General features: G+C 39.7%; 3 protein-coding genes across 8 annotated transcripts; 1 reads left to right on the top strand and 2 right to left on the bottom strand.

The window, feature by feature from the left end:
- Positions 1-5,977: 5,977 nt before the first annotated feature.
- zcchc9 (zinc finger, CCHC domain containing 9) lies at positions 5,978-12,207 on the bottom strand. Of its 5 annotated transcripts, none has more exons than XM_034602864.1 (6): positions 12,191-12,207; positions 9,833-10,210; positions 8,789-8,939; positions 7,547-7,639; positions 7,395-7,463; positions 5,978-6,293 (listed from the first exon to the last, which is right to left on the bottom strand). In XM_034602864.1, the coding sequence occupies exons 2-6, from the start codon at positions 10,193-10,195 to the stop codon at positions 6,181-6,183; spliced, it is 789 nt and encodes a 262-aa protein (XP_034458755.1). In that variant the 5' UTR covers positions 10,196-10,210; positions 12,191-12,207; the 3' UTR covers positions 5,978-6,180. The 5 variants fall into 5 exon arrangements, with proteins under 5 accessions (XP_034458755.1, XP_034458751.1, XP_034458752.1 ...); XM_034602860.1 differs by lacking the exon at positions 12,191-12,207 and adding an exon at positions 11,155-11,265; XM_034602861.1 differs by lacking the exon at positions 12,191-12,207 and adding an exon at positions 11,155-11,246 and having other exon boundaries at positions 9,833-10,206.
- A 357-nt stretch (positions 12,208-12,564) lies between these two features.
- Positions 12,565-17,037, top strand: LOC117771927 (low choriolytic enzyme-like). Of its 2 annotated transcripts, none has more exons than XM_034602841.1 (11): positions 12,565-12,691; positions 12,782-12,814; positions 12,901-12,966; positions 13,535-13,584; positions 14,507-14,576; positions 14,665-14,779; positions 14,965-15,137; positions 15,222-15,303; positions 15,392-15,513; positions 16,620-16,760; positions 16,791-17,037. In XM_034602841.1, the coding sequence occupies exons 1-11, from the start codon at positions 12,619-12,621 to the stop codon at positions 16,991-16,993; spliced, it is 1,128 nt and encodes a 375-aa protein (XP_034458732.1). In that variant the 5' UTR covers positions 12,565-12,618; the 3' UTR covers positions 16,994-17,037. The 2 variants fall into 2 exon arrangements, with proteins under 2 accessions (XP_034458732.1, XP_034458733.1); XM_034602842.1 differs by having other exon boundaries at positions 16,916-17,034.
- Positions 17,038-18,093: 1,056 nt separating this feature from the next.
- On the bottom strand, positions 18,094-22,765 carry zgc:86599 (uncharacterized protein LOC415253 homolog). The gene is made up of 4 exons (XM_034602885.1): positions 22,606-22,765; positions 21,088-21,158; positions 20,001-20,100; positions 18,094-18,634 (listed from the first exon to the last, which is right to left on the bottom strand). The coding sequence occupies exons 1-4, from the start codon at positions 22,700-22,702 to the stop codon at positions 18,522-18,524; spliced, it is 381 nt and encodes a 126-aa protein (XP_034458776.1). The 5' UTR covers positions 22,703-22,765; the 3' UTR covers positions 18,094-18,521.
- Positions 22,766-23,055: the final 290 nt, after the last annotated feature.

The raw sequence follows: 23,055 nt of genomic DNA, 5'->3' as shown, positions 1-23,055 counted from the left end.
TGCTGAACCAAAGTATTTTAGTTTCCCACCTTACTATGTAGGCCTAGGTTCACATCCAAAGTTGAGTCTGTGGTTTAGTCAACAACAGTTCTTTGGTTAAGGTTATTGCTTAATATATAATCTCTGTGAGCCTTATTGATCAAGACCAGGATCTTTCGCTATACTGATCAAAAGTTATGAGAGTCTGAACAGAACACTTTAATGTAGGAGTCACTATAAGCGTATATGCAGTGATCAAATATGTTGGCAGAACATGTGATGAAAAGGATCATCACAGTCATTAAACTTCATTCTGTAGGTAACATGGAAGTCTGTACAAGACCTCATGATAATTCATCACGGATCTACAACTTGCTGGTCCACAAGTTGGAGCCACTGACATCAGTGGCTATGGGAGGGGCTACCGCAAGAAAATCTCCAACATTCTGAGAAAACATGAACAAAAGCAGCAGCGAGATGCTTTACAAAACCTTCAGGTGCAGAGTGTGGTGACTTCAATTTAAAACAAACAAATCGGTGAATTATTTTCAACAGCTATGTAACCCTCTTCTTCTTTGAGGTTTATCAGCAGAAGGGAAACAACAAATTGGTGCAATACCACCTGCTGCAAGTGTAGTGCAAGCATACACTGTGAATAAAGATGGCAGTCATGACGGCTCTTCTAAAGTAAAGCCAAAGCATCTTGATCCCTGGCAACAAATCCTACATCCCCCATTTGTTTTCAGATATGACCTCCGGGTAAAAGACTAAGAATTGGCTACTGACTTGACCGGCAGTTTGTCTTTCACACATGAACAACAGAGCAGGAGGTTTCTCTGCACAGGCACGTTCACAACAGCAACAAATCCTCTGCATTATTCAGACAACGTATTAACTTCACTGCGGAGATCACGTGATCATGTTTACAGCATCCTGACATCATTGTTGGCTCTTATCACCACAGACTCTCTTGACATCTTTGTTGGTGTCCTAAATATGTATGACACTGCTTTTTCACCAAGAGACTGCTTTCTTTTTGTTTTTTTCATTTTTGCGTCCGTCACGCTTTAGAAGCATGTGTTCATGTTAGTGGTTTTGACATGGACCAAACAAAAAAAAAGTAAAAATACATTATTAATCAGATATTTCTTTCTCAAAGATGGTTTCTGTCCGTTTAGGTAGTTCTTATCAACATCTGATGTAGGTTCAAGTGTTTATTTTTCCAGCAAGTTTGGTTTCAATCAATTATTTGATGATCTAAAGGATGAGGGGTTATGATTGACAGCTGAGAGTGCGACTGACTCATGATTGGTCGATTGCTTGTATTGATAGGACCTTACTACCAAAGGCTGCTCTCCCTGATTGCTACTGCATAGACTCTGGCTCCAACTGCACAAGATCACAGCTTTAACATCCAGGGTATTTTGGCTTTATTTCTGGATAGTGGGAGAAAGTGGACACGTCTATGAGTGCAAGTGTGGACCGTGTAATGTTTGGTTCTTAAACAGTTCTGGACCAAAGTTGACTTGCTGATAAATTCTGAACCAGCCATGCTTCTAACATGACTAAAGATGTTGTAAACAACTTTTTATTTGTAGGCATTGTCGTAGGAGAAACACTGTGGTGTTGAAATATAAAGATGTATTTCTGTTCAGAAAAAGCTCAGGAGTAGAAAAGGGTGAAGGGTGGATGTTGGGCAATCCAGTGACAGAAAGAAAATAGTTGGAGGAAAGAGCCCTCTGAGCTTCTCTTAAATTGGAACCAGGATATGTCTGTGAATGAGTCCTCTGTGCTTTTGTTATGAGGCGCGCGCACACACGCACACACACACACACACACACACACACAGTCGTCTCTCCTGTTGATAAAACATTTGGTCGCATTGTGTAATCAGTCTAAATGAGCTGTGCGCTGGCAGTGTGCAGCGGCTCTCTGGCTGCAGTTTCAGTCTGCCTCCATGAGAACGTATCAGGCTCTGTGGTAACCAGGCATGGGGGGGGGGGGGGGTCTTCTGAGGGTAACCTCCCTCCCACAGTTGTGTTTACTTTAAGCTTCACTTTTACCCAACCAAGGAGTCTTGTGAGGAAAACCAACCCTTCTCAACGTGAGCTAGAACAAACAAGTAAAACCTACAGTGTCTTTAACTGGTCAGCAAAATATGTCAACACTTATGCAAGGAACTAATGCACATTCTATAGCATTTCCTCTGCAAGTCATTTCTTTGATTAGCAGTATGTAACCCATGAAACAAAGTAACGAGACCGATTCGGTTTTGAAGGCTGATCCAAGATGAGGATGAAAGTTTGGCACAGCTAAAACAAGAAGCTGTAAAGTCAGCTCCACTGAGGCAATCTTCTGATATTCAGAAGTTAGTCTGTGAACACATCACCAGAACCAGACAACCAGTACAATATGTGTGACTTATCAGACAGACTTCAGATGGACTTCAAAAATGCTTCTGAAGGTTTTAGCCAGGCTCCCAGCGAAGACAGCTCTAAATGACAGTGATGACTGGCTGGTGCAGCAAGAAGACTTTTTTATGAAGCGCCACCATTTTTGTTCTTGAATGAAATGTCTCAACAATATTGGAAGGATTTGTTTCAAACAGTTCCCAATAGGATCTATCATAGCTGCGACTACAGGGGGTCGCAGCACTGGTAGTATTTTCACTACTTTTCTCATACGCCAAGATATATCTGCCATTGACTGAAAACTGATCGGAGTTTCAAAGAGTTGATGGTTTTTCTTTTGCCTCATCATTGATGTAAGACCTTGTTTCATGCTCCCCGGGGGAAGTCACACATGCACACACACATTAATCTTATTTCTGTGTCCCGGAAAACAAAAACACTTTATCGTCATTAAAACAATCTGGAGTGAGCTGCAGTGCATGAGGAGTCCTCTGAGAGTCTGTGTTTCCCACTGTTAGCTGCTGACACATTATGATTGAGGATCAGTGTTTTGGATAAGTCAGGGTGTTGTCTGCCTTATTGATGGGTCACATGAGGCTCTATTCAGGCACAGGCTCAACTGCCCCCCCCCCAGCTTTGACAACTCGAAACAGACCATCACATTAACACATTATCCACAAAAGTATCTTGTAGCTCTGAAATATTCTGTAAAGTGAAGATGTGTTTGCTGTTTACACTGTACTCCAGATTTAATGCAGTCCACAACATGGAGACTATAACTTTTGGGAGTCTGAAATTTGGGAGAGATGTGGTGCAAATTCAACTCTAAATAATATAATAATAAATATATAAACTGAGATGTAATATTTGTTTGTATGAACAATGTTTGACGAAAAGTTTGAAGTGTTTTAAATCAACATGCAACTATGAACCCTTTCCAACAGTTAACTATCAAATTGATTTATATGATATGGTGACAGCAATAAAGAAAAAAAAAAACTAAATAGAAACAACATGAAAACCTGCCAAACTGTACATTTACAGACACACACGTGTACACATGACCAGATCTTGTAATCTACATATTTTTCTATGTTATTCTACAATTCAATTCAACATCAGTAGGAAGGTCAGGTGAACTTCAAGTTTCAACCCATGTGGGCATTTTCAGTCTGCACACACATTCACAAAATAACCAGTGTGTAAACGTAAAAAGTTGTGTTCTAACAGTTGTGTGGATAAAAGGGAAACACAGTGAAAAGACTCTGCTTTGTATGAATGATGTGACTATAAGATCCCTTAAAGAGGAAATCATCAGTTCAGTCAGACAACTCACGTTTGAATGTTTATTCAACAGTAGAACAGGTTTAGTGTTTGGCGTCTAGGCTCCGACTTAATCACTCCCCCATATGATTACACAGGAATGATGGGAGTGATGAGCTAATACTGTAACCCCCCGTCGGAGCCTACAGGTGGATGCTGGGGTGGTGGAGGGGCTGAGACAATTGTCTGTGATACTGCGTAGTAGTTAGGAAGCAGAGAGAGGGATGGGAATTCCCTCTGCTTAAATAGACTGCCTAATGAGGTGGATGAGTACTGTAGATGGTAGTGGCGAGTGAAGTATGTCACATGATGTATGTCACATGAAGTGTGTCACATGATGTATGTCACATGATGAGTGTCACACGATTGAAACAGCGCAGCTCGAGTTGCCTGCCAGAACTAGCTCGCCGGCGTCGCTCCATATATGTGTGGAGCGATGACGAGACAAGAACCTTCCTCACATAGACATATGAAACAAGGAGAAATGTCACATTTCCATCATGTCGTCCATTGTCTGCAGCTCTTTTAATCACATTCCTCTACAGGGGTTTAATGGCAGCGACTGGAGGATCAGCTCCACCAGACATCTGAAGACACCGAACCCTAATTGCTGCTGATGCTGCATCATCACTGTGTGAATGGGTGAATGACAAAGCCCATCCAGTGTTTGACAGACTAGAGCAGTGTATAAATACAGTCTATTGCCATGGTCACACATCAGGAGAGGACAGACCAGTGACACACGAGTGAAACATTTCAATGGCACATTGAATATCATGACTGATACAAAAGCCCCATCACAAGAGCTAACAGCCACGCATACAGTACCTTTCTGCTGAGCTCACAGATATGACCTATGCAGTAACACACTCTGCTGCTCTTGCATTTGTATATGGAGTCCTAGATCGATGAGCATTGGTACGCCTTTTGATTGTATTTGTAACTCATAATTCGGAATTACATTTTAAATCTTTTGGCTGAAGACTTTTCCGTTTGCCTCTGCCTTTTATTGAATCAAATCATCTCTTATACTGCACTGTAACGTTTGCTGTTGTACTTTTTTTACTAAATTCCCTGTGTAACTCTTTAATTTCTATCTAAATGTTTTATTGTCCTATGTTGGAAAACTTGCGTTACCAGTTCTTTCAGGTCAGATTAAAAGTCCTCTGTCATCTTGCACATTCCAACAGGACAACAGACCTTCAAGTCACTTCACCATCTTCCTACCCCGGCTCAGTGCTGCCTCTGTGTGGCTGTGTTAACACAATACAGCCAAACTAAAACCACACATTATTGTTTTTATACATCTCTAAGTGGAACCAGCCTTGTGCCATCTTCTCTCTTGCTTACATTTTGAAATTGATTAAAATGAACATTAAATTACATAAAGTAACAACAACTGCTTAACTTATTTTGTCTTCTCTTCCCCAATGGGCACCATCTGCAATGACATGAACACTGGCGGTGCAGTCTCACCTACATAAGGTTCTCTTTTGCGTCTTTGTTGAACAGGATAAGTTCAGTTTGACCGGCAGTGTCACGAAGGTCTGCGATTTCCAGCTGGTTTCAGAGTAGGACTAGGACTGACACTCTCCCCCAATTAGGAAATACTGGCTGTGTGTGTGTGTGTGTGTGTGTGTGTGTGTGTGTGTGTGTGTGTGTGTGTGTGTGTGTGTGTGTGTGTGTGTGTGTGTGTGTGTGTGTGTGAGGACAGTGACCGAGGTGGATGACGTCTGTAAAATGTCTGACATGACTGTCAATCACAACTTTCTACTGTTTGATGGAAACGAACAAAACATTAGATAATATCATCTTAAATTCCATCTGTGGATGATGATCATGCAATATGACGAAAAGCGACTAATCCTAAATAAAACCAAAAGATACTAAATGGACATCATGATGTAATTTACTTGTCAGCAGACTTTTTTTGAGATCAACAATAACAAATACCTTGTACCTTGTCACTGGTTACAATACGTTAATTATTGTCCTTCCCAAATCTTTCTACTGCATCTCATGGTTTTCCTAAGTTCAGCTCAGCTGTCGCCTGATCCATCCAGTGAGAAAAACTGTAAGATGCGTTTTAAAGCTCTGAAAAAAGATAATAAGTGGACTTGAGTCAAGATTTTTTTAATATTTAGATATAAATCAGTTAAAAGATGATCTTGATACTTTCACCAGAAAACATCTCATATTTTTACACGATGATCACCTTTAAACAAAGATACTTTTGCAGCAACTAAATAAAATCAGACTGTAAATATATGGAAGTAACATTTGATTGAAAAGGACTTTAGTTATACACAAAGATATTAGAATGTGTCTAAACCACTTCACTGTGTGTGAAGGCAAATACTCTATGTAATCCAGAGCAGGGGTTGGTTAGAGATAAATATATGAATTGTGTGGATGAAACTCTTGAGAGTCAGAATTCTGTCCTTGAGCTACAGATCATCTTAGCAGCTCAAAACTTCACCACCTTAGTCGGTTTGGGTTTGGTTTTCTTCACTGGAACGTGTACTTCCTCGTGGTCTGCGCTCATGTTGTTGGACAACCAGCCCACTGTCACAGAGTTAGCTGCAAAAACACAAAGGGGAGATATCATGAAGAGTGATGGCACTTCACCCTCGTTTACCTACAATGATCTGATCTCACGACTGAAGGCAAGTTGTTTTAGGCTCACTACAGCGGGTTTCAGCTCATGTCCTCCTCAGTGTGCAGACCCAGAGAAAAGCTACAAGCACTGCTGACAACATTAAAGGCTCAGTGTGTGGGATTTCATGACATCTAGTGGTCAGGGTACAGTGAAACCACCTTAATACAGCAACCCATCATCCTCCATCTTCTGAGCTTGTAAGAAAAACTATGGTGACCCAAGTTCCCCCTGTCCTGGTGACTTCTCTTTCAGGGAAAAAAGCCCAATGTCAGAGTCCAGCCTCTTATTTAGGTGCAGAGAGACTTTAAGAGAAAGTTTAATGCTTTTAGTGTGTTTAGTATGCATCACTTAATATATGTACTTGTTCAATTTATTGTTTTATTTTGTACCTTTTTCCAATATCCATATGTCACAATGTAATGTCCCCTTTTCCATATAATGTGACTGCATTTACCCTGAGGCTCTTCACGAGTCTAAACTAAATAGGCTAAGAGGAAAAGCATCTAAAAAAAATAGAGACAGACTTAAATCCAACTCTTCATCTTGACTAGATACAATATTTTATGTTACACTTTTGAGATCTTGATGCTTCTTAACTATATATTCTTACAGTATTAAGAATTTTTGACATCAGACAACTGGATCTTAAGTTATTATGTCAATAAGCTAGCAAACATTAGCAGCAGTTTGGCTCGCAGCCCCTCAAAGACGTCCTGTGTACACTGACCAGCGTCAAAGAACACTGATTTCTTATGTGAAACTGCTTTATTCTGAATTTTGACTGGATTGAATCAGCCGGTCAGTTTCATTTGGAGAGGAGGAAACATCTCCCATGGTCCCATGCATCCAAACTCTGTCTTTAGTCATATATTGATTAAACGAGAATGTGAACTATAGTCCTGCACCCTGAGGAAGTTTTTATTCCTGTTACCTACATGTAAACTTTTACATTCAGCGGAAACATTGAAGCTGACACTCAGCAGGCAGACTGGTTGAGGAGCAGACAGACAGTAGGTACTCACTTGCAGCCTGGTGCTCCGGGCAGTCCTTCTGAAAATGTTCCACTGAACCACAAACACGGCAGGAGCCTCCTGCACACACACAAACCCTTGTGTAAATGAGCAGAAAATTGATGATTGTACAGAGATTGTTAGAGTGCAGTGATGGTCTGTACCTTGTGCATACAGTCCTTTAGGATTATCTGGGCAGGATCGTGACAAGTGTCCAGTCTGGCCACAGATGAAGCACTTTGCATACGGGTAATCACCTGAGAGAAACAGCATGTTAACACAGTTTAAGCATATTAACCCTCTGAAAGCTGACATCCTGTCGGGGGCCCACAAGTGGCTGCAGGTTCACATTGTTTACATGATCCTATTTAAAATAAAGATTATATTAGCTACAACATTCTTTCATTTTGTACTGGAAAGGCAGCAAACCATAATAGTTAGAGCATTCACTTTTCTGCAGCAGAAAGCCAAGAGCTCTGTCTTCTACCTCATCATGTTGTACGCTCGTGATTGTCCACTAACCAGAGGGTCAGAGATTCGATCCCAGTTTCCCCCATTCCACGTGCTGAAAATCCTCTGACAGCTGTGCTGACAGTGTATGATTGATGTATGATAGACAAGTGCTGCTCATAGATGCACTGTATGAATGTGTGAAAATTTGAGAATGGCAAAACTGTACTGCAAAGAGCTGTGAGTCGTCATCAAGGCTAGAAAAGCTCTATATAAATACAGACCATTTACTATTTACAGGTATGTTGATAATAGCGAGGAGCAGAGAAAATGGACATATATTAAAAGGATAGTTCACCCAAAAATGAGAATTGACTCATTATCTACTCACCACTATGCCAGTGGAGGGGTGGGTGAAGTGTTTGAGTCCGCAAAACACTTTTGGAGTTTCAGAGGTTACAAGTGAAGTAACTGGTGACCGATTCTTCAAACGTAAAAAAAACATAAAATGCCTCCATACTGCTCCTGTGGTGTCATCCAAGTGTCTGTAAGACCCAAAATTCCAAATATCGACTCGAAAGGGGGTCACTTACACCATTTTTTTAGCCTAAATGTGCCCTGATATCCTCCTATGGAGCCACGTTTGCACGAGGATCATCAAGGACATTTAGGCTAAAAACATGGTTTTGAAGAATTGGTGCCCATTTACTTCAATTGTATTGGATATAGCTGCAATCCTGTTTACCCCTGAAACTCCCAAAGTGTTTTGTTGACTCAAACACTTCACCCCCTACATCGGCATGGCGGTGAGTAGATAATGAGTCAATTTAATCATTTTAAACATGACACAGTAATGGAGTTCTTTGTCAGATCTTATTTTGTGCAAATAAATTATGGAATGTTAATAAATTGTTCATGATTCTATATGAAATTTCAGTATGTTTTAATGTCCTCACCGAGAGCCGGGTCAACTTTAGCTCTACATTTGTGGATTTCATGTTCAGTGGAGCCGCAGCGATAGCAGATGTCTCGGCCCATCTCCTCGTCTCCGTCTGCCTCTGGACAGTCTGCCAAACCGTGACCTGGCTTCCTGCAGTTAAAACACATCTGAGGAGAGATAAACAGCGTCAGAGGAGAGAGAGAGAGAGAGAGCATCTGAGAGAATACACACACTTTGGTACTGATCAATATTGTATTATCAGGATCAGGTCTTTTAGCTTATAGTGCATCTGTTAACTGTTCTGCATCTTTCTCACTGCTCTATTAGCCACATATTCAGCCACAGGAAAAAACTGTTTTCAGAGAAAATAACTGTAAAAAGGTCCCCTTCCTGGTCATCAGCAAAAAGCAGACAGACATAGTGGGGCATTTAGCAGCTAAAGAGACATATTTCCTTCAGAAAGTGGAAGACCAAAAACAGAGATAAAGGTGAGGGAATACAGATTCATCAATTTGATATAGGTGATTACATGTCGGTGTTGTGTTTCCAGCTTCTTTTTCAGACGCGAAATGCCGCAAATAATAAATTGTGCAGATGTGTCCAACGTGTCAAAAAACAACAACAACACGCAGAACACTTAAGTGACAGTGAATAGTGCTTAAACAGTTTATATGCTGAAATATTTGTCTTTATTAAATATGTTTTATAAAAAATCTACCTCACTCATCCGGAAATAAAGAAATTCTAAAATAATTATGATCAAACTTCAAACACCCTGTTTTGAGCGATAGTTCAATGAGTTTCAGTGTATAAAACAGAAGGAAAACCGTCACACTGACTAAGCTCAACCCGCACTAATTTGTGTATGATTGTTAATTGATAAAGGTCCTAAATGATCAATTGATTATCAGAACAGATGCAGATCTGTTAATGTCTAATGATTTCACCTCTTATTCATGTCCTCACACTCCACAGCTACAGCAGGTCTACTATCACAAGTGTGGTTGTTGGGACAGACCAAATATCTGGCACCTGCAATAAATGGTTGGAAATCACTCACCATGTTGCTCTTTTTGTCTGTCTGTCTCTTTATCCTTCTGTCCTCTCTTCTCCTGTCTTTCTTCAAGGCGATTTCTACCTCTTCCCTGAAATCCTGGCCCTGCTCCTTCCCTTGATTATCAGCTCCTGGCAGTGGCTGGCCTTTCTGCTGGAGAAACGCCATGAATCCGTTCACATCCTCATTGTTGTAATCCTTCTTCTTGCGGTTTGGTCTTTTCCCAGCGAATCCACCAGGCTGAGTCCCCCTTAGGTGGTCACCAGAGCTGCTTGGCTGACCTCTTCCCCTTTCTCTAAGCTGACTCCATGGAGTGGCCTCTGCTGGTTTGTGCTTGTGGACGTTATTGGCTCTCGCCCATCTCGTCATGACTGCACCCTCTAACTGAGGACAAACACAGAAACAGAATCTATCAAGAGGAACAGTTCACAGCAACAGTGCAAAGTTAACAACTTAAAGGAGATTAGATTCAATTATTACATAAGTGCAGTGCCCGTTCTAAACCTGCCTGTTTGAAAAGGGCTGTTTACTTGGCCTGTGATAATGCTGCGCAGCTACTACAGAATTATTAATGCATAACATAGCAGGCGTCCAATATACTGTAACAGGGCTTTTTATCTCTGGTGCAGAGTGACTTTGAAAACTTTGTGTTCATCCTACCTGGTTTATCTGCAATGGAAATTTAAAGTCTAACTTTACAGACTGAATTTGCTTTATTACTGTGCAGTGCAATTTACAGCAGCTACAGAGCTACTTTAGAATTATACCATTGATAAATTATTATTAATGGAACTTGTTAACCCATTATCTGATCCCTCAAGTGGTTTCACTAACACTGGAAAGATCGAGGAGTTCTTCATAACACACACACACACACACACACACACACACACACACACACACACACACACACACACACACACACACACACACACACACACACACACACACACACACACACACACACACACACGGCAAAACAAACAGCTGAACCTCAAGTGATCTGCTCAACAGAACAAAAATAAGAGTCTACAAAAAAGTGTGTGCCGTCACTTCTCTGACTGTTCAACAACACAGTCGCTGTCCATTTTAGGAACAAGTTCAGTTCTTTAAATTACCTTTAAAAGGTTAGAGGTCTTTAAGTTTAAAGTCTAATTCACACATAAACATGTACATTTACCAGCCGTTTCCGCGACGTTAGGATAATAACTACAAATATTTAAACTGGTGCTATTTCTATTCAACACAAGACAGTTGCAAATTATTAATCTTTTTTTTCATCCAGCAGAGTAAAACGTTCAAAAGAACATTAAATGTGTCAACTTTACCCTGTGAGGATTTCCGCGTGTTTATTTTATCCCGGAAGTGATCGCTCTTCTTCTTTGTATTTGTTCCACGAGTAGAGAACCATCTGCCGTCTTCAGGGCGCCCCCTACTGTCAGCAGCGTTAATGGTCTGAACCAACGTGGTCAGCTGTGTACAGCAGTTTGGCCAATGTTCATATCTGCTTGATTTTTGTAAGTAAAAGTCGTAATTTAAACTCCTGCAGCAAATACACATTAAAATGAGTCCTTATTACTATTATTAAATTATTAAGATGAGATTGGTCATTGCAAATAAAGATGGGTTTTTTTCATGAAGTTTTGAGAGTTTCCTTTCACACCATTCGATCTATCTATCTATTGATTTAAATATCAATCTTATATCTTAAAAGGCTGTTATCTCAAAATGAGTTTTTCCCTCATACACTGCACCAGAAATCCCCACTTCAAAATGACTTACACCAAACCTCCAAGTGTTATTTCTGTCTGTAAGCTGAAGGTTTGATTTATAAACTTCTGATTTATGGAATCATAAAAAGAAGTACAAAATCCCTTCTGGAAAGACCTTTAAGATCTAGTTTCAACATTTTTAAAATTAACAATTGTTCGAAATACCTCTGTATCTCAAAAGTGTCATACTTTCGTAAAACTGTATCCTTAGTTACTTTCACAACAATGACTGTAGGAGTTTCAGTCAATAATCATGCATCATATAGACTGTTGATATGTTTTGTCTGAAAAGTACAGCTCACACTGCACTCAGGTAAATACTCAGAGTACAAGTAGATTCAAACTTAACTGAAGTACAGTTCTTGAGTAAATGTATTCAATTGCTTCCACTGCATAGAAGTGGTGTTGTCATTCAGTAAAACTCAAAATAAATTGAGGCGCTCAGGTGTGTAAGGAGAGAACTTGTCCGGACGCATGATCTTGTGGGCTCCAACAATAAACCAATGTCCAATGCATTGTCTATCTTTGAGTCCGGTGACCCATACGTCACAACACTGTTAATGTTGTTCATCGTCATCAATATTTGATTCACCTTATCACAGGCAAGAATCAGTCCATATTTCAAATCATCAACATCCAGTTTCCATTCAGTAATCACACTATACCGAACTGACACAGTCAAAGATCTGTGTACTTCCCCTGTCACAGAGGCCTTCCTACACCTGTCCTTCCCTACATACTTTTGTATGCTGTTTTAATGCGCCCCACGGTGGTCAAATTATGTATTACATATCGTCACCAGAGTACAGCATAAAGTAAAAACAAAAACCTTATTGTGGATCCAACAGAAGTATAAAGGTTATATTTGGATTCCGAGGTAAAGCACAAGTACCTCAGAATTGTACTTCATTACAGAGCAATTGTGTATAAGTACTTGCAGACTGCACTAACAACATGGCTGAGGCTCACAGGAATAAATTAGGCTGCAGCTCACAGGTGCTTTGAATTACTGTGATAACAATGGAGCAGAGCTGCTCAGTCATGTTGCGTCTTCTTATCGCTGCACTTTTATTTGCAGAAAACCTTAAAGATGGTAAGAAACCGCAGTGTGGGCAGCTGCATTTTTACTTTTATTGCGAAGAAAACCAAATGTGTGATTTTTGTCTCATCTGCTGAATTTCAGTCAACTCCAGTCCTGTTCGTGAAGCTAGCAAAGGTACAATTTATTGTCATTAACCCTGCATCACACTGAGTTGGTATTTTTTGAGTTTTTCCTGTTTCTTTTATGTAAAACTATAACAGTACTTCAAGAGGACTGGTTCATCACAGCATTGGATTATATGGAGTCTTACCCAGAGACATTACAAGGTGAGCCCAGACTGGAATGCTGACCTGCCAACATGACTTCATGAGAGCTTTATTAAATTGTTTTAACTTGTGGGTCTCACACACACACAGCTATGCCCATAAATTCAGACAGCATGAATTTATACAATTAAACAACTGGAGCAACTTTCACAATCGGGACAAATCAAAGATCGCTGGCAAAAAATATTAGATGGAACTGACTCGTGTCTTTTCCAGGCTTCTAAAGGCAAAGTTAATCAAACTTTAAAAAAGATATATCAAGAATAATCCATTCCAATAGTGTTTCATTATTCCTGGATTTTCTTTACCCATTTATTGAAAAACTAACTCTGTTAAATCATAGATTATACAGTGGTTTAAAAAAATGTGACTCACTTCCCACTTCAAATAACATGGCCCACACTAACGGCTTTAAAAGATGTTCTTGAATAGACCAAGGTCAACAGCCATCATAAATACGAAAGTTCAGTGAACATAATATCGGTAGCTGATTAGAAAAGCCTCTAAGAAAGGAGTAAAATTTGCATTTATTGTATTTTTTCCTTTTCCTTTTCCTTCATTCTTGCAGAGCTGCTGTCCGAGAAATATGCAATGTTGGAGGGCGACATGCTGTTGTTGGTGAGTAAATCTCTCAGGTACTCTGGAATGGGGATTAGGCTCCATCGATCAGATCTGCGGTGGTCAGGAGCTGATGAGCTGCTTCTACTTTCACTAGTGTAAAAAGTAGCATAAAATGTATGAATTGTTTTCTTTACCCTAGAATGGGCCCTTTTTATATTTAAATACTTCATGTTTACATCTGGAGCGGGTCCTCTCTACAGAGGCAACCATGTTTTTTACAGTAGACGGGACAAACTAAACACCTTTTGAGTTTTTATGACAACTGAAGGCTACCACAGGTATTCTTTGGAAGGGGAGGGTGAGGTGATGGGTGTTCAGCAGCAACATGCAACTTTACCACTAGATGCCACTAAATTCTACACACTGAACCTTTTTAAAATCACAAATAAAGTGGTGAATAATGAACATACATTTTGCCTGAGAAGAACTCGAAACGTTTTGCAATTCAATAAGTGAGAACACTAAAAGATGACAGAAAAAAAACTTTCACCTTTTTTTAAATGCTTCCCAACATCAACCTGCAGCATCCCCATGGATTTTTTAAAGTTCTACGGCATATGTGTAATAGATTTCAAAGGAATTGTAAGTGGATCATTAGTCTCTCTCTTGTATAACTCTGGGTCAAATCTACAGATGCTTACAGTGAATAGGAAATGTACTTTTTTTTTTTTTGCAGCTGTATCTCTCCCTCTCTTGCCTCCTCCCTCTTTGTCTGTCACTCTGTTTTATTTGGACATTGAGCCACTCAATCAGTTTGTAGCTTTCAGCAGAAGTCACAGTTCTTCTGATGGCCACTCCTTCCTCCTTCAGGACTTGAATTAACGACAAGAGACAAAGAGGACAAACTATGGACACTCTGCAGGCATTTCTTTGTATTAACTAACTTACTTATACTTGAGGACAATTATTTTACCTACAGACCGACAGGAATGCTGTGGAACGTAAATGGCCAACACTGAAGATACCATACCTTATCAGCCCAGAGTTAGGTTAGCAGTCTGTGGATTTTTAAATAAAATCAGATTACTGATTGATTGTAGCTCACAAATCTTTTTTTTTTTCACTACCATTTTGCAGCCAGCCGGACAGAGGACATCCTCTCTGCTATCACCATGGTTACTGAGCACACATGTCTGACCTTTAACAAAAGAACCACTGAGACTAACCACCTCGTGTTCAAGATTGGCAAAGGGTGTGTATTGTTCTCACGGTCAGGTTCGAAAATTGAGGTTTTATGGGTTGTAGATTGGGTAGAGGTCAACCTGCACGCTAATAGGGCTGGATTTCCACATCAAAGCTCGGTGAGGTCTGCTATACTGCTGATGAGTTCAGTTTGGATCGATGTTCAGCTTTTGGTTGTATTCTGTTGTATTCCAGATGTGCTTCATATGTGGGCTTGATTGGCGGTGGGCAGCCTGTGTTTGTCGCTCCTCAGTGTATCATTGGTAACATCGTCCATGAGATCCTTCACGCGTTGGGTTTCCACCATGAACACACGAGGACAGACCGGGAACAGTACATCACCATTTTGCCTCATAATATCATGAAAGGTGATGTTCGTGTTCTCTCCTGTGGAATTTTGTAGTGATGATGCTGTGTCTCTACTGGGTGAAAACCATATGGTTGTGTTTCAGGGATGCAGAGAAACTTCAATAAGCAACAAGGAAACACTTTTAATCTTCCTTATGACATCACTTCCATCCTGCACTACGGAGGGTAAAGTGTCAAATAAAAAGCATATAAATAAGTTTCTTTCTTTCTTTGTCCTCCAACAGTGATTTAGTAACTGATTTTATTGTGTCAGAGGTTTTTTTTCAGCAAACGGTCTGGATACCATCGTTCCAGTAAAACATATGAAGAATATGGGACAGAGGGTTAAACTGACAAAGCTAGACATCGAGAGAGTTCGTCACCTCTACAAATGCGGTATGTGCACTTTGTTTCTTACATCTCTGAACATTTTATAACTAGAGTCAGACATTTAGGTGGTGTCACACTTCCACTATACATACTTTGTACATGATGTAATTTGCTATGCTAGGCCTTAAAAATACAGTTTTTCCAAGTATTGAAAATAATTACAAGTGTTTATATCATCAGGAAATCTTGCAATGCCACTAGACATGTTTTTTAGGTGTACACTGAGCTGTTCTATTTAAACTCTTGTCTCTGTGCAATCAGAAGTCTGTATATAACTGTAAGATGTTTAAAATAATGCATAGTGTGGAACTGGGCCACAGCTTAGAGGTGAGTTTGAAATAGTTTTCCACTTCAATGTGTATTTCCACTTATGTAAAACCTTTAGCGTCTCCAGAGGGAGACACATGGAGTCTGATAAACCTCTTGAGGGGATGTCACTTGTAGGCAGCAGTTGGGACAACCATTCTGAAAAGTAAAATACAGCCCATTCTCTGAACCAAACACTTTACTGTTCACAGTTCAGAGCTGTTGTGATGTAGGTGCCAGGGTTTGGCCTCAGAAGATGATATTTCATGAGTCTCAAAGTTAGTGAATGAGTGGAGGACTATTTCAATAGTTAAGTCCCAAATGTAAACTCTAAGCAGCTTTTGTATTTTACACGTGTTTATTTGGGGACCCATGCACATAATATTTTTAGGGGGTTATCTTGATGTAATGCAGGTATTTTGTCATAAACCACAGCACTTGATAACATATATTTGACCTAATGATGGCGCTAGAGGTAAAGTCAGAGGATTACCAAAGTTATTATAATGAATCATCTGGGTTTCATGAATGTCTGCACAGAAATTCAATCCCTGTACATTCACTTGTGGTCATCCTTTGAGCTAGAGCGCTAGAGAAGCTATAAATGGTTTTGTATTTATATAGAAGTTTTCTTGTTTGATGACCACTCAAAGTGCTTTACAGTACGGGGGGGTAGGCTGAGGGGTAGAGCGGTCGTCCTCCAACCTGAAGGTCGTGCACTTCAAACAGCTGACAAAGTGACATGGGAGAAATATATGTGCACATAGAGAACCATGCTTAATTCTGTTTTCCCACCTCTTGACCAGATGCAACAGAAACACAGACTGGGAAGGAAAGTGGTGAAGTAGACAAAGCAGGCAGTGGGTCAAATGCTGAGGAGGAGATTCCCAACTCCGTGATCCAGAATGTGACGGTTTCCTTCAACAGCACCAGCAGAGGAAACCAGAGTCATGTTCCTGCCAGAGGGAAACAAGAGGAAAATCCCACAGCTTCACCGCAGCACCTGGTTTCTGCCACTGGAGGGCGCAATAATACCAGTCAGACCATAGCTCCACTGCAGCCCCTGGACACTGCCACTGGAGGGCGCAATAATACCAGTCAGACCACAGCTCCACTGCAGCCCCTGGACACTGCCACTGGAAGGCGCAATAATACCAGCCAGACAACAAGTTTAAACTGAGCTGTGATGGAATCTTTTATTAAAACCAAAACATACAAACCAGTTTTTGGTGGATTTGTCTTTACTGGTTTCACATTATGTCAAGATTTTATTTGTAAAAACTGCTACTAAAGTCATTTCAGTCAGTCCTCAAAATTTAATTTATTTATATCTTCCACTGAAATAAAAATATTTCAGCTGCCTAGAGGTCAGATATGCTTACATTTGAGGGCCTTGTTTGGAGCAGTTAGTTTAACTATGTTTGTGCGTGTTCATGGTTTCAAAGAAACCAGACCCTGAAAAATGATTTGCCTCGTCTCTCAAAGGTCAACTGACAAAAGCATAAGGCCATCTCCTAAATTCTCCTCCTCCATTCACTTTAAATTGTATTCATTTGGAAGGCAAAATTGTCTGGTGTTGAAAGTACTTTTTAAAACTTAAGGTCAAAACAATTATTTCTATAGTCAAACATCGTGATGCCACAAAAGGATAGGCTATCAATTGTAAAATGATGTTGTGGTGAAAGTTTACTATAAGTGTAAGTATTAAATATTTAGATCTGTTTGTGAAATATTGTTTTGAATTTAATACAATATTCTGGTTCAAGAGTTTTCATTTTAAAACAGTGCAGATTAAAGAAAACAATCTGATCTGTGCCATATTAGCCCCTCGTGCCAAAGGACATTCCTAAGCCCATTTTGGGGCCAAATTTAATCTTGGCAGTAACCTCAACCAGGGGCAAGGTTTGCCCTCTCATATCCCATCGGTGAACGGGGTCCACAACAAGGAGGTTGAGTCCTTGTACTGAGGCTTCATGAATGTGTTAATTTCAGAATCATCTCTAAAGGAAGTCACAGACCTCGCAAAACAGTCTCGTCGCCCAGGAGATTTCAAACCAAAATTACAATTGTTTTGGGGGGAAAGCACCAAAAGCACAATTTGTCTTGTTCACACTTGCATACTAACATTTCCTCCAAGAGATGTCAATTTGCCCTGATACTGTCAGTGTGCGTGTGACTGGGATGCATGCAAGAATGTGTGATTCAGCTTTGACCGGTCATTATTTCATTAAGAATAGAAAAGTCCAGTGAGTGTACAACAAAGGAATATTTAGTCAGGAATGATACATTGAAGATTTTATTGGTTCAATAAAAGGAGTAAGTGGACCATTAAGTGTAACATTGTACAGTACAAGTGTCAATGTAAACTGCAGCTGAATGGAAATGACTTAAAAGAAACAGTTGAGTCCCAAACCACATCTGATCCCTCTGGTAAATGTAACACGCAAAGCAAAGACTGATGAGGTTAGCAGGTGTATCAAGTACTTAGACAGAACAAGTCAAAGACCAATCAGACAAGGGCTACTGATGTAGGACCAGGAAATACAGAGCCAAAAATGAGCCTAAATAAATTTCCTGGATATCGAAAATGATAATCGCTGCCTGATTCTTCTTTACCTTATTCTGATGGAATATTTCCAAGAGAAGCTAATGCTGTGCAGACACAGCTGTGTCATACAAGTCTACAATGAAGACAGGTTTGTTATAAATTAGTGGGCGATCTCAGAGTGCACCAGTTGGTAGTAGGAACCACAGGACGGGCAGCGCTGGGCCTCCCCATCATGAATCCAGAACCACACCACAGATGTGTTGTCTTCTTCACCTACAGACACGAGACAAGGTGAGACACAGGCTCTGAAGCAAAGATCATTTCACACCTGATCCAATTATGAGAAATGCATTACTGTGGACCAAGATCAGAACCATGAAACACATGGCTGGGCCACAAGTTATTTTTTTCTAAAAAAAACAAAAACAGCAGGACACGTAAATGTAGTGACGCATACCAGTCTGTTTGAAACTATGCATTACATCACTGACGTTCCACCTGATTGGGTTGAATAGTCAAAGGTTCCATTTTACAGAGCTTCTTTTATTTAAAAACTTAAGTACAGCCATCACGAGTTCTCGCTAATCTCATCTCAACTCGCCAGCTACTGCAGCAGTAACTGTAGCTATCGCGAGCTCCACGATACTAACGAGTTTCTGCAAGAAATTTTCAGCAATGGTGGATTTTTTTTGTACATGTCAGATAAAAAAAAATCATCTCTTCGCATGCAGGACAACTTTTACAAATTAAAAAAAATGTGTGAAACCACACAGGCCCTGCTAGTTTGTCTTGTTTAGTTAAATGTGTGTGTCTATCGCTGCCAACAGTGGTTCTCAGTCTTTGAGTTATGTCACTATTATAACCCGGTTTGTTCATGAGTTGTAAGAAACATGATGCATTCTGTGATTTTTTTTTTTTCCCTCCTCTTCCCCTGAGCCACCAGGAAGCTAGTGCTCGGCCAGATCACCCTCTCTGGACCTCCTGCAATCAGAATGTCCACACAATGTGGTCCTGTCTTTCTCCAGAGTTTACCTTTCACATATGAACAACACAGCAGGAGCTTCTCCGGTCAAATGCGTTCACAACAACACAGGAAAACAAAAACCATGACACTGAAGTTTTATTAAAGAGGAGGGATGTACCACTGTAAAAACTGTTCAGCATCAACCACAGTGAGCAACAGTGTCCCACACAGTCGCAGCATTTGATGTGGGTTTGTTATGTGCTTGTGTGAAGTTTACTTTGTGTTTGTTTTGCCCGAGGGTTTATGAGACACGTTTTTATGTGTTGAAAAAAGTCCAACATTTTTCACACACGCAGTTCACTTTACAAGTTGACAACCTTTGATAAATATGAAAATACCATAATTTTTAATAATATAAATTACGCCAATATAAAACTTGGGAATGACTAATTGGTTAAGCAGTAATTTTTTACGATTATCGCACAGACTCCAATATTACTGATAACTATGATAATTTTGTTCACTATAATCATCATACAAATATTTCTCTACTAAAGAGTAAAGTTTCTATTTCATCCTTTAGCTACTTTTTCTGTCTGAGGTTTGCCATTTTAATTGGACTTTAATGACTGAAGTCTTCAAGAACTAAATGTAGGTTTTAATAAGGAAACTTACAGATACATCCCACAATCCTCTTGTTTGTGATGGAGGGAACAATGTTTGGATCTTCCTTGGTACCACTGTACCACTTTGGCTTCAGCATGTTGTAGGGGTCCTGAAACAGAGGGAGGATTACAGAGGGCAGGCAACATGAATCACATAAATCTGAACATGTGGAACAGTGCCAGTCATCATGTTATTTTAATTAGGCCAAACAATGTAACCCCATTTATCGACAGGAGGAGTTAATGCAATTAATAAAATGTTGGTCCAGACATCACTGACCTACACTGGTGCAACTGTGACAATCGAAGTTCAGTATACAAGAAAAATACCCTGATGAGATGTAACAAACCTCATGTCTGAGATAACTGAAGTTAATTTCAGCGACTGTAACACAATAACAGACTCCTGAGTCATGATTGACCAGCTCTATGCATTTCTTTTCTCCAAAAAGATCCATGATGTCAATCTAGAACCGTTTGTGTGAAGTATCTGGAGGATCAGAGATTCTGGTGCAAACATCTACAGTTTATCGAGTTCCAGGTGGATGTACTGATCTTTATCACCCAATATGCATGCATGGATTGTTTATGAACTGAAGCATGGAAAACGTGTTTTTGTAAGTATCATCACCTCTTTAGCCTGGATTTAGATTTAATAGTTTACTGTAACTATTAATCAATCTACAGGAAAATGACCTGCAAATAATTTCATTATCAACAACAAAATTTCAAGTAACAATATATATAACAAAATATTTAAGGCTTTCAAATGCAAAGATCTCCTGCATCGTCTTTTTTTAATCAACTAAATGATTGATTAAAATACCTGGCATAGGAATCGATAATAAAACGAATGGTTAGATGGTTTGTGTTTTGGAATACATTTCCTCTCATTTATCAATTTTTTACTTTCATTTATCTATTTTGTTGTTTTTAATCTATTATTAGTTTCATTTTCTGCTTTAGTGTCGAATGGTTTACAACTGCACTGACTTATGACGACTTTGAAATGCAACATTAATAAAAGGTTGATCGATTAACTGATTGCAACAGAGGACAGAAACCAGATACATGCTTATTCAGATACATTGTTGTACCTTTCCCTCCTTCATGGCATCCATGATGATCTTCTCCAGCCCTGTGGCCTGCTCCTCATCAGTGGGAATCCCTAACAACACAGATGAATTACATACACAATGTCATGTTGTTCGCCCAATACATTCTTTTAAGAAACATGAAAGGCTGTGATCCAAACAAATTACACAACAGGTGATGATCCACTGTCATTTGCGAAGGTAAAATAAATAAATTAGACTGAAGCAAACATATTTAACATGATCACTATAAGCAGCTTCAACTACTAGATTTTTGTCGAGTGGCAGAGGCAGCATTAAATTAGGGCGGTGCCGCCTCGCAGTTCTCTATAAGGAAAACCTCAGGTTCGGGCCTGTATCGTTGATTACGAGACAAAAACACTTGGTACTGGGGTGCACAACTGAAGTTAGATCCCAAATATCCGCTGGGAGCCGCTAACACATCTAATGGAAGTTGGTAACTTAAATTGTGTAGAAGACCTTCAAACGTAAAAGTGATACTCATCATCTTGTCCTATATCCTAAAAGTAATAATTGAGATATTTCTCACTTTTAAATAAAATTCTTAAAGTCACTTAAGCTTCAATTGTTGACAAAGACAGTGTGTAGCAGCTATGTCAGTGTTCTTGGTGATCACTTCAGGTTCAAAGATAATATTGAATTGTTTTGTTGTAGCCTTCTGTAATCTAACTGCAGGACATTAGCCTCCTGAATCGGATGATTTTCAATGGAATGTATTCTTCCCTCTCTGTATAAAAGGGAACTTGTAATAAGTTTTTCACGCTCCTGTTTGGACACAAGTGGCTGTATGGTAAGGTCCCGACGACTCTTTAGCATTTGAAGAAAGGCAAATTTTCATTAGTTTGTTGCAGGGTTTGGATTTACTTCTTTTATCTTCAACAATTAACTAAAAAGAAACTTGTCCTGATGTTATCAGACAACTGTTACTACTGTAACAAATTAATCATTGAAAGTTATTTAGATGCTAAATAGCATCTTGTATTTTTCTTTTCTATTTAAAAATCAGACTTAGACTTGTTGTCCTTTCACACCATGCGTGTCCAGTGTTAGAAGAGTACACCTAATGACCTTGTAGGTTCTTCGCAACCTGCTGTCTTTCAGTCTAAGATGTGATTCACAGAAACCTGAAGTTGTTCTTCTCATGTCTGTAGCTGTGTTATCGCCTGCCAGTCATTAGCAGGGTTCAGCTAGTGTAACTGAGCGGGGTTTCTTCTTTTATTTAAACAAATCGTATAGTTTTCAAACCAATACATCAATCATCAAGAATACTGAACACTATTATTTAAACTATTGAAGCCACAGAATCTGTTGCTCAACGCTTTTTATTTAAAAAACACGTTTGACCTTTCAAGACTGCCTGGCAGTGCTAACGCTGCTAATGCTAGCTAGCTAGTGGACGGAGGTCTTCCGGCTGTGATTCCTGCTGACAAACCGCTGTTTTAAAGTCTAGTTTCTCGGCTGTTTCAGGGTGTAAAGTCTCGGGGCTGGTTTTGTTCTCACCTCCGGCAGCCATGCTGCGAGTCAGAGCAGGGACCCGGGCAGCCTGGCGGGATGTAGCGGCTCTGAAAGCCGAGCGAAGCAGTAACCTTGCAGCCATTTCTCCTTCTTCACTGACACCACACTCTGGTCGACCAATGATGACGTCGTAATTTATGTCAGTGTCGCGCAGTCTAAACGTCACGGAATTTGAGCAACGCTGTCGTTAAGTCCTAATAGACTTTTTGTTACATCAGTCACTCGTCTCTTTTTCAACTGTAACTTCACCACATTTGATTTTCTAAAATTATAAACACAGTTTTAAAGGTTCTGTTAAATGTCACAATATATTTTATCTATTCTGTGACTGATTTTTTATCATGATTATAATGAGAAATCACAATTTTTTGTTGAGGAAAAAATGCATACATACTGTATCCTTGATTGACATTAATTGCAGATTTTTTTAAATCC

The sequence above is a fragment of the Hippoglossus hippoglossus genome, chromosome 12 (genome assembly GCF_009819705.1).
Source record: "Hippoglossus hippoglossus isolate fHipHip1 chromosome 12, fHipHip1.pri, whole genome shotgun sequence".
Classification (NCBI taxonomy): Eukaryota; Metazoa; Chordata; class Actinopteri; order Pleuronectiformes; family Pleuronectidae; genus Hippoglossus; species Hippoglossus hippoglossus.
This window is presented reverse-complemented; position numbering and strand designations above follow the sequence as displayed.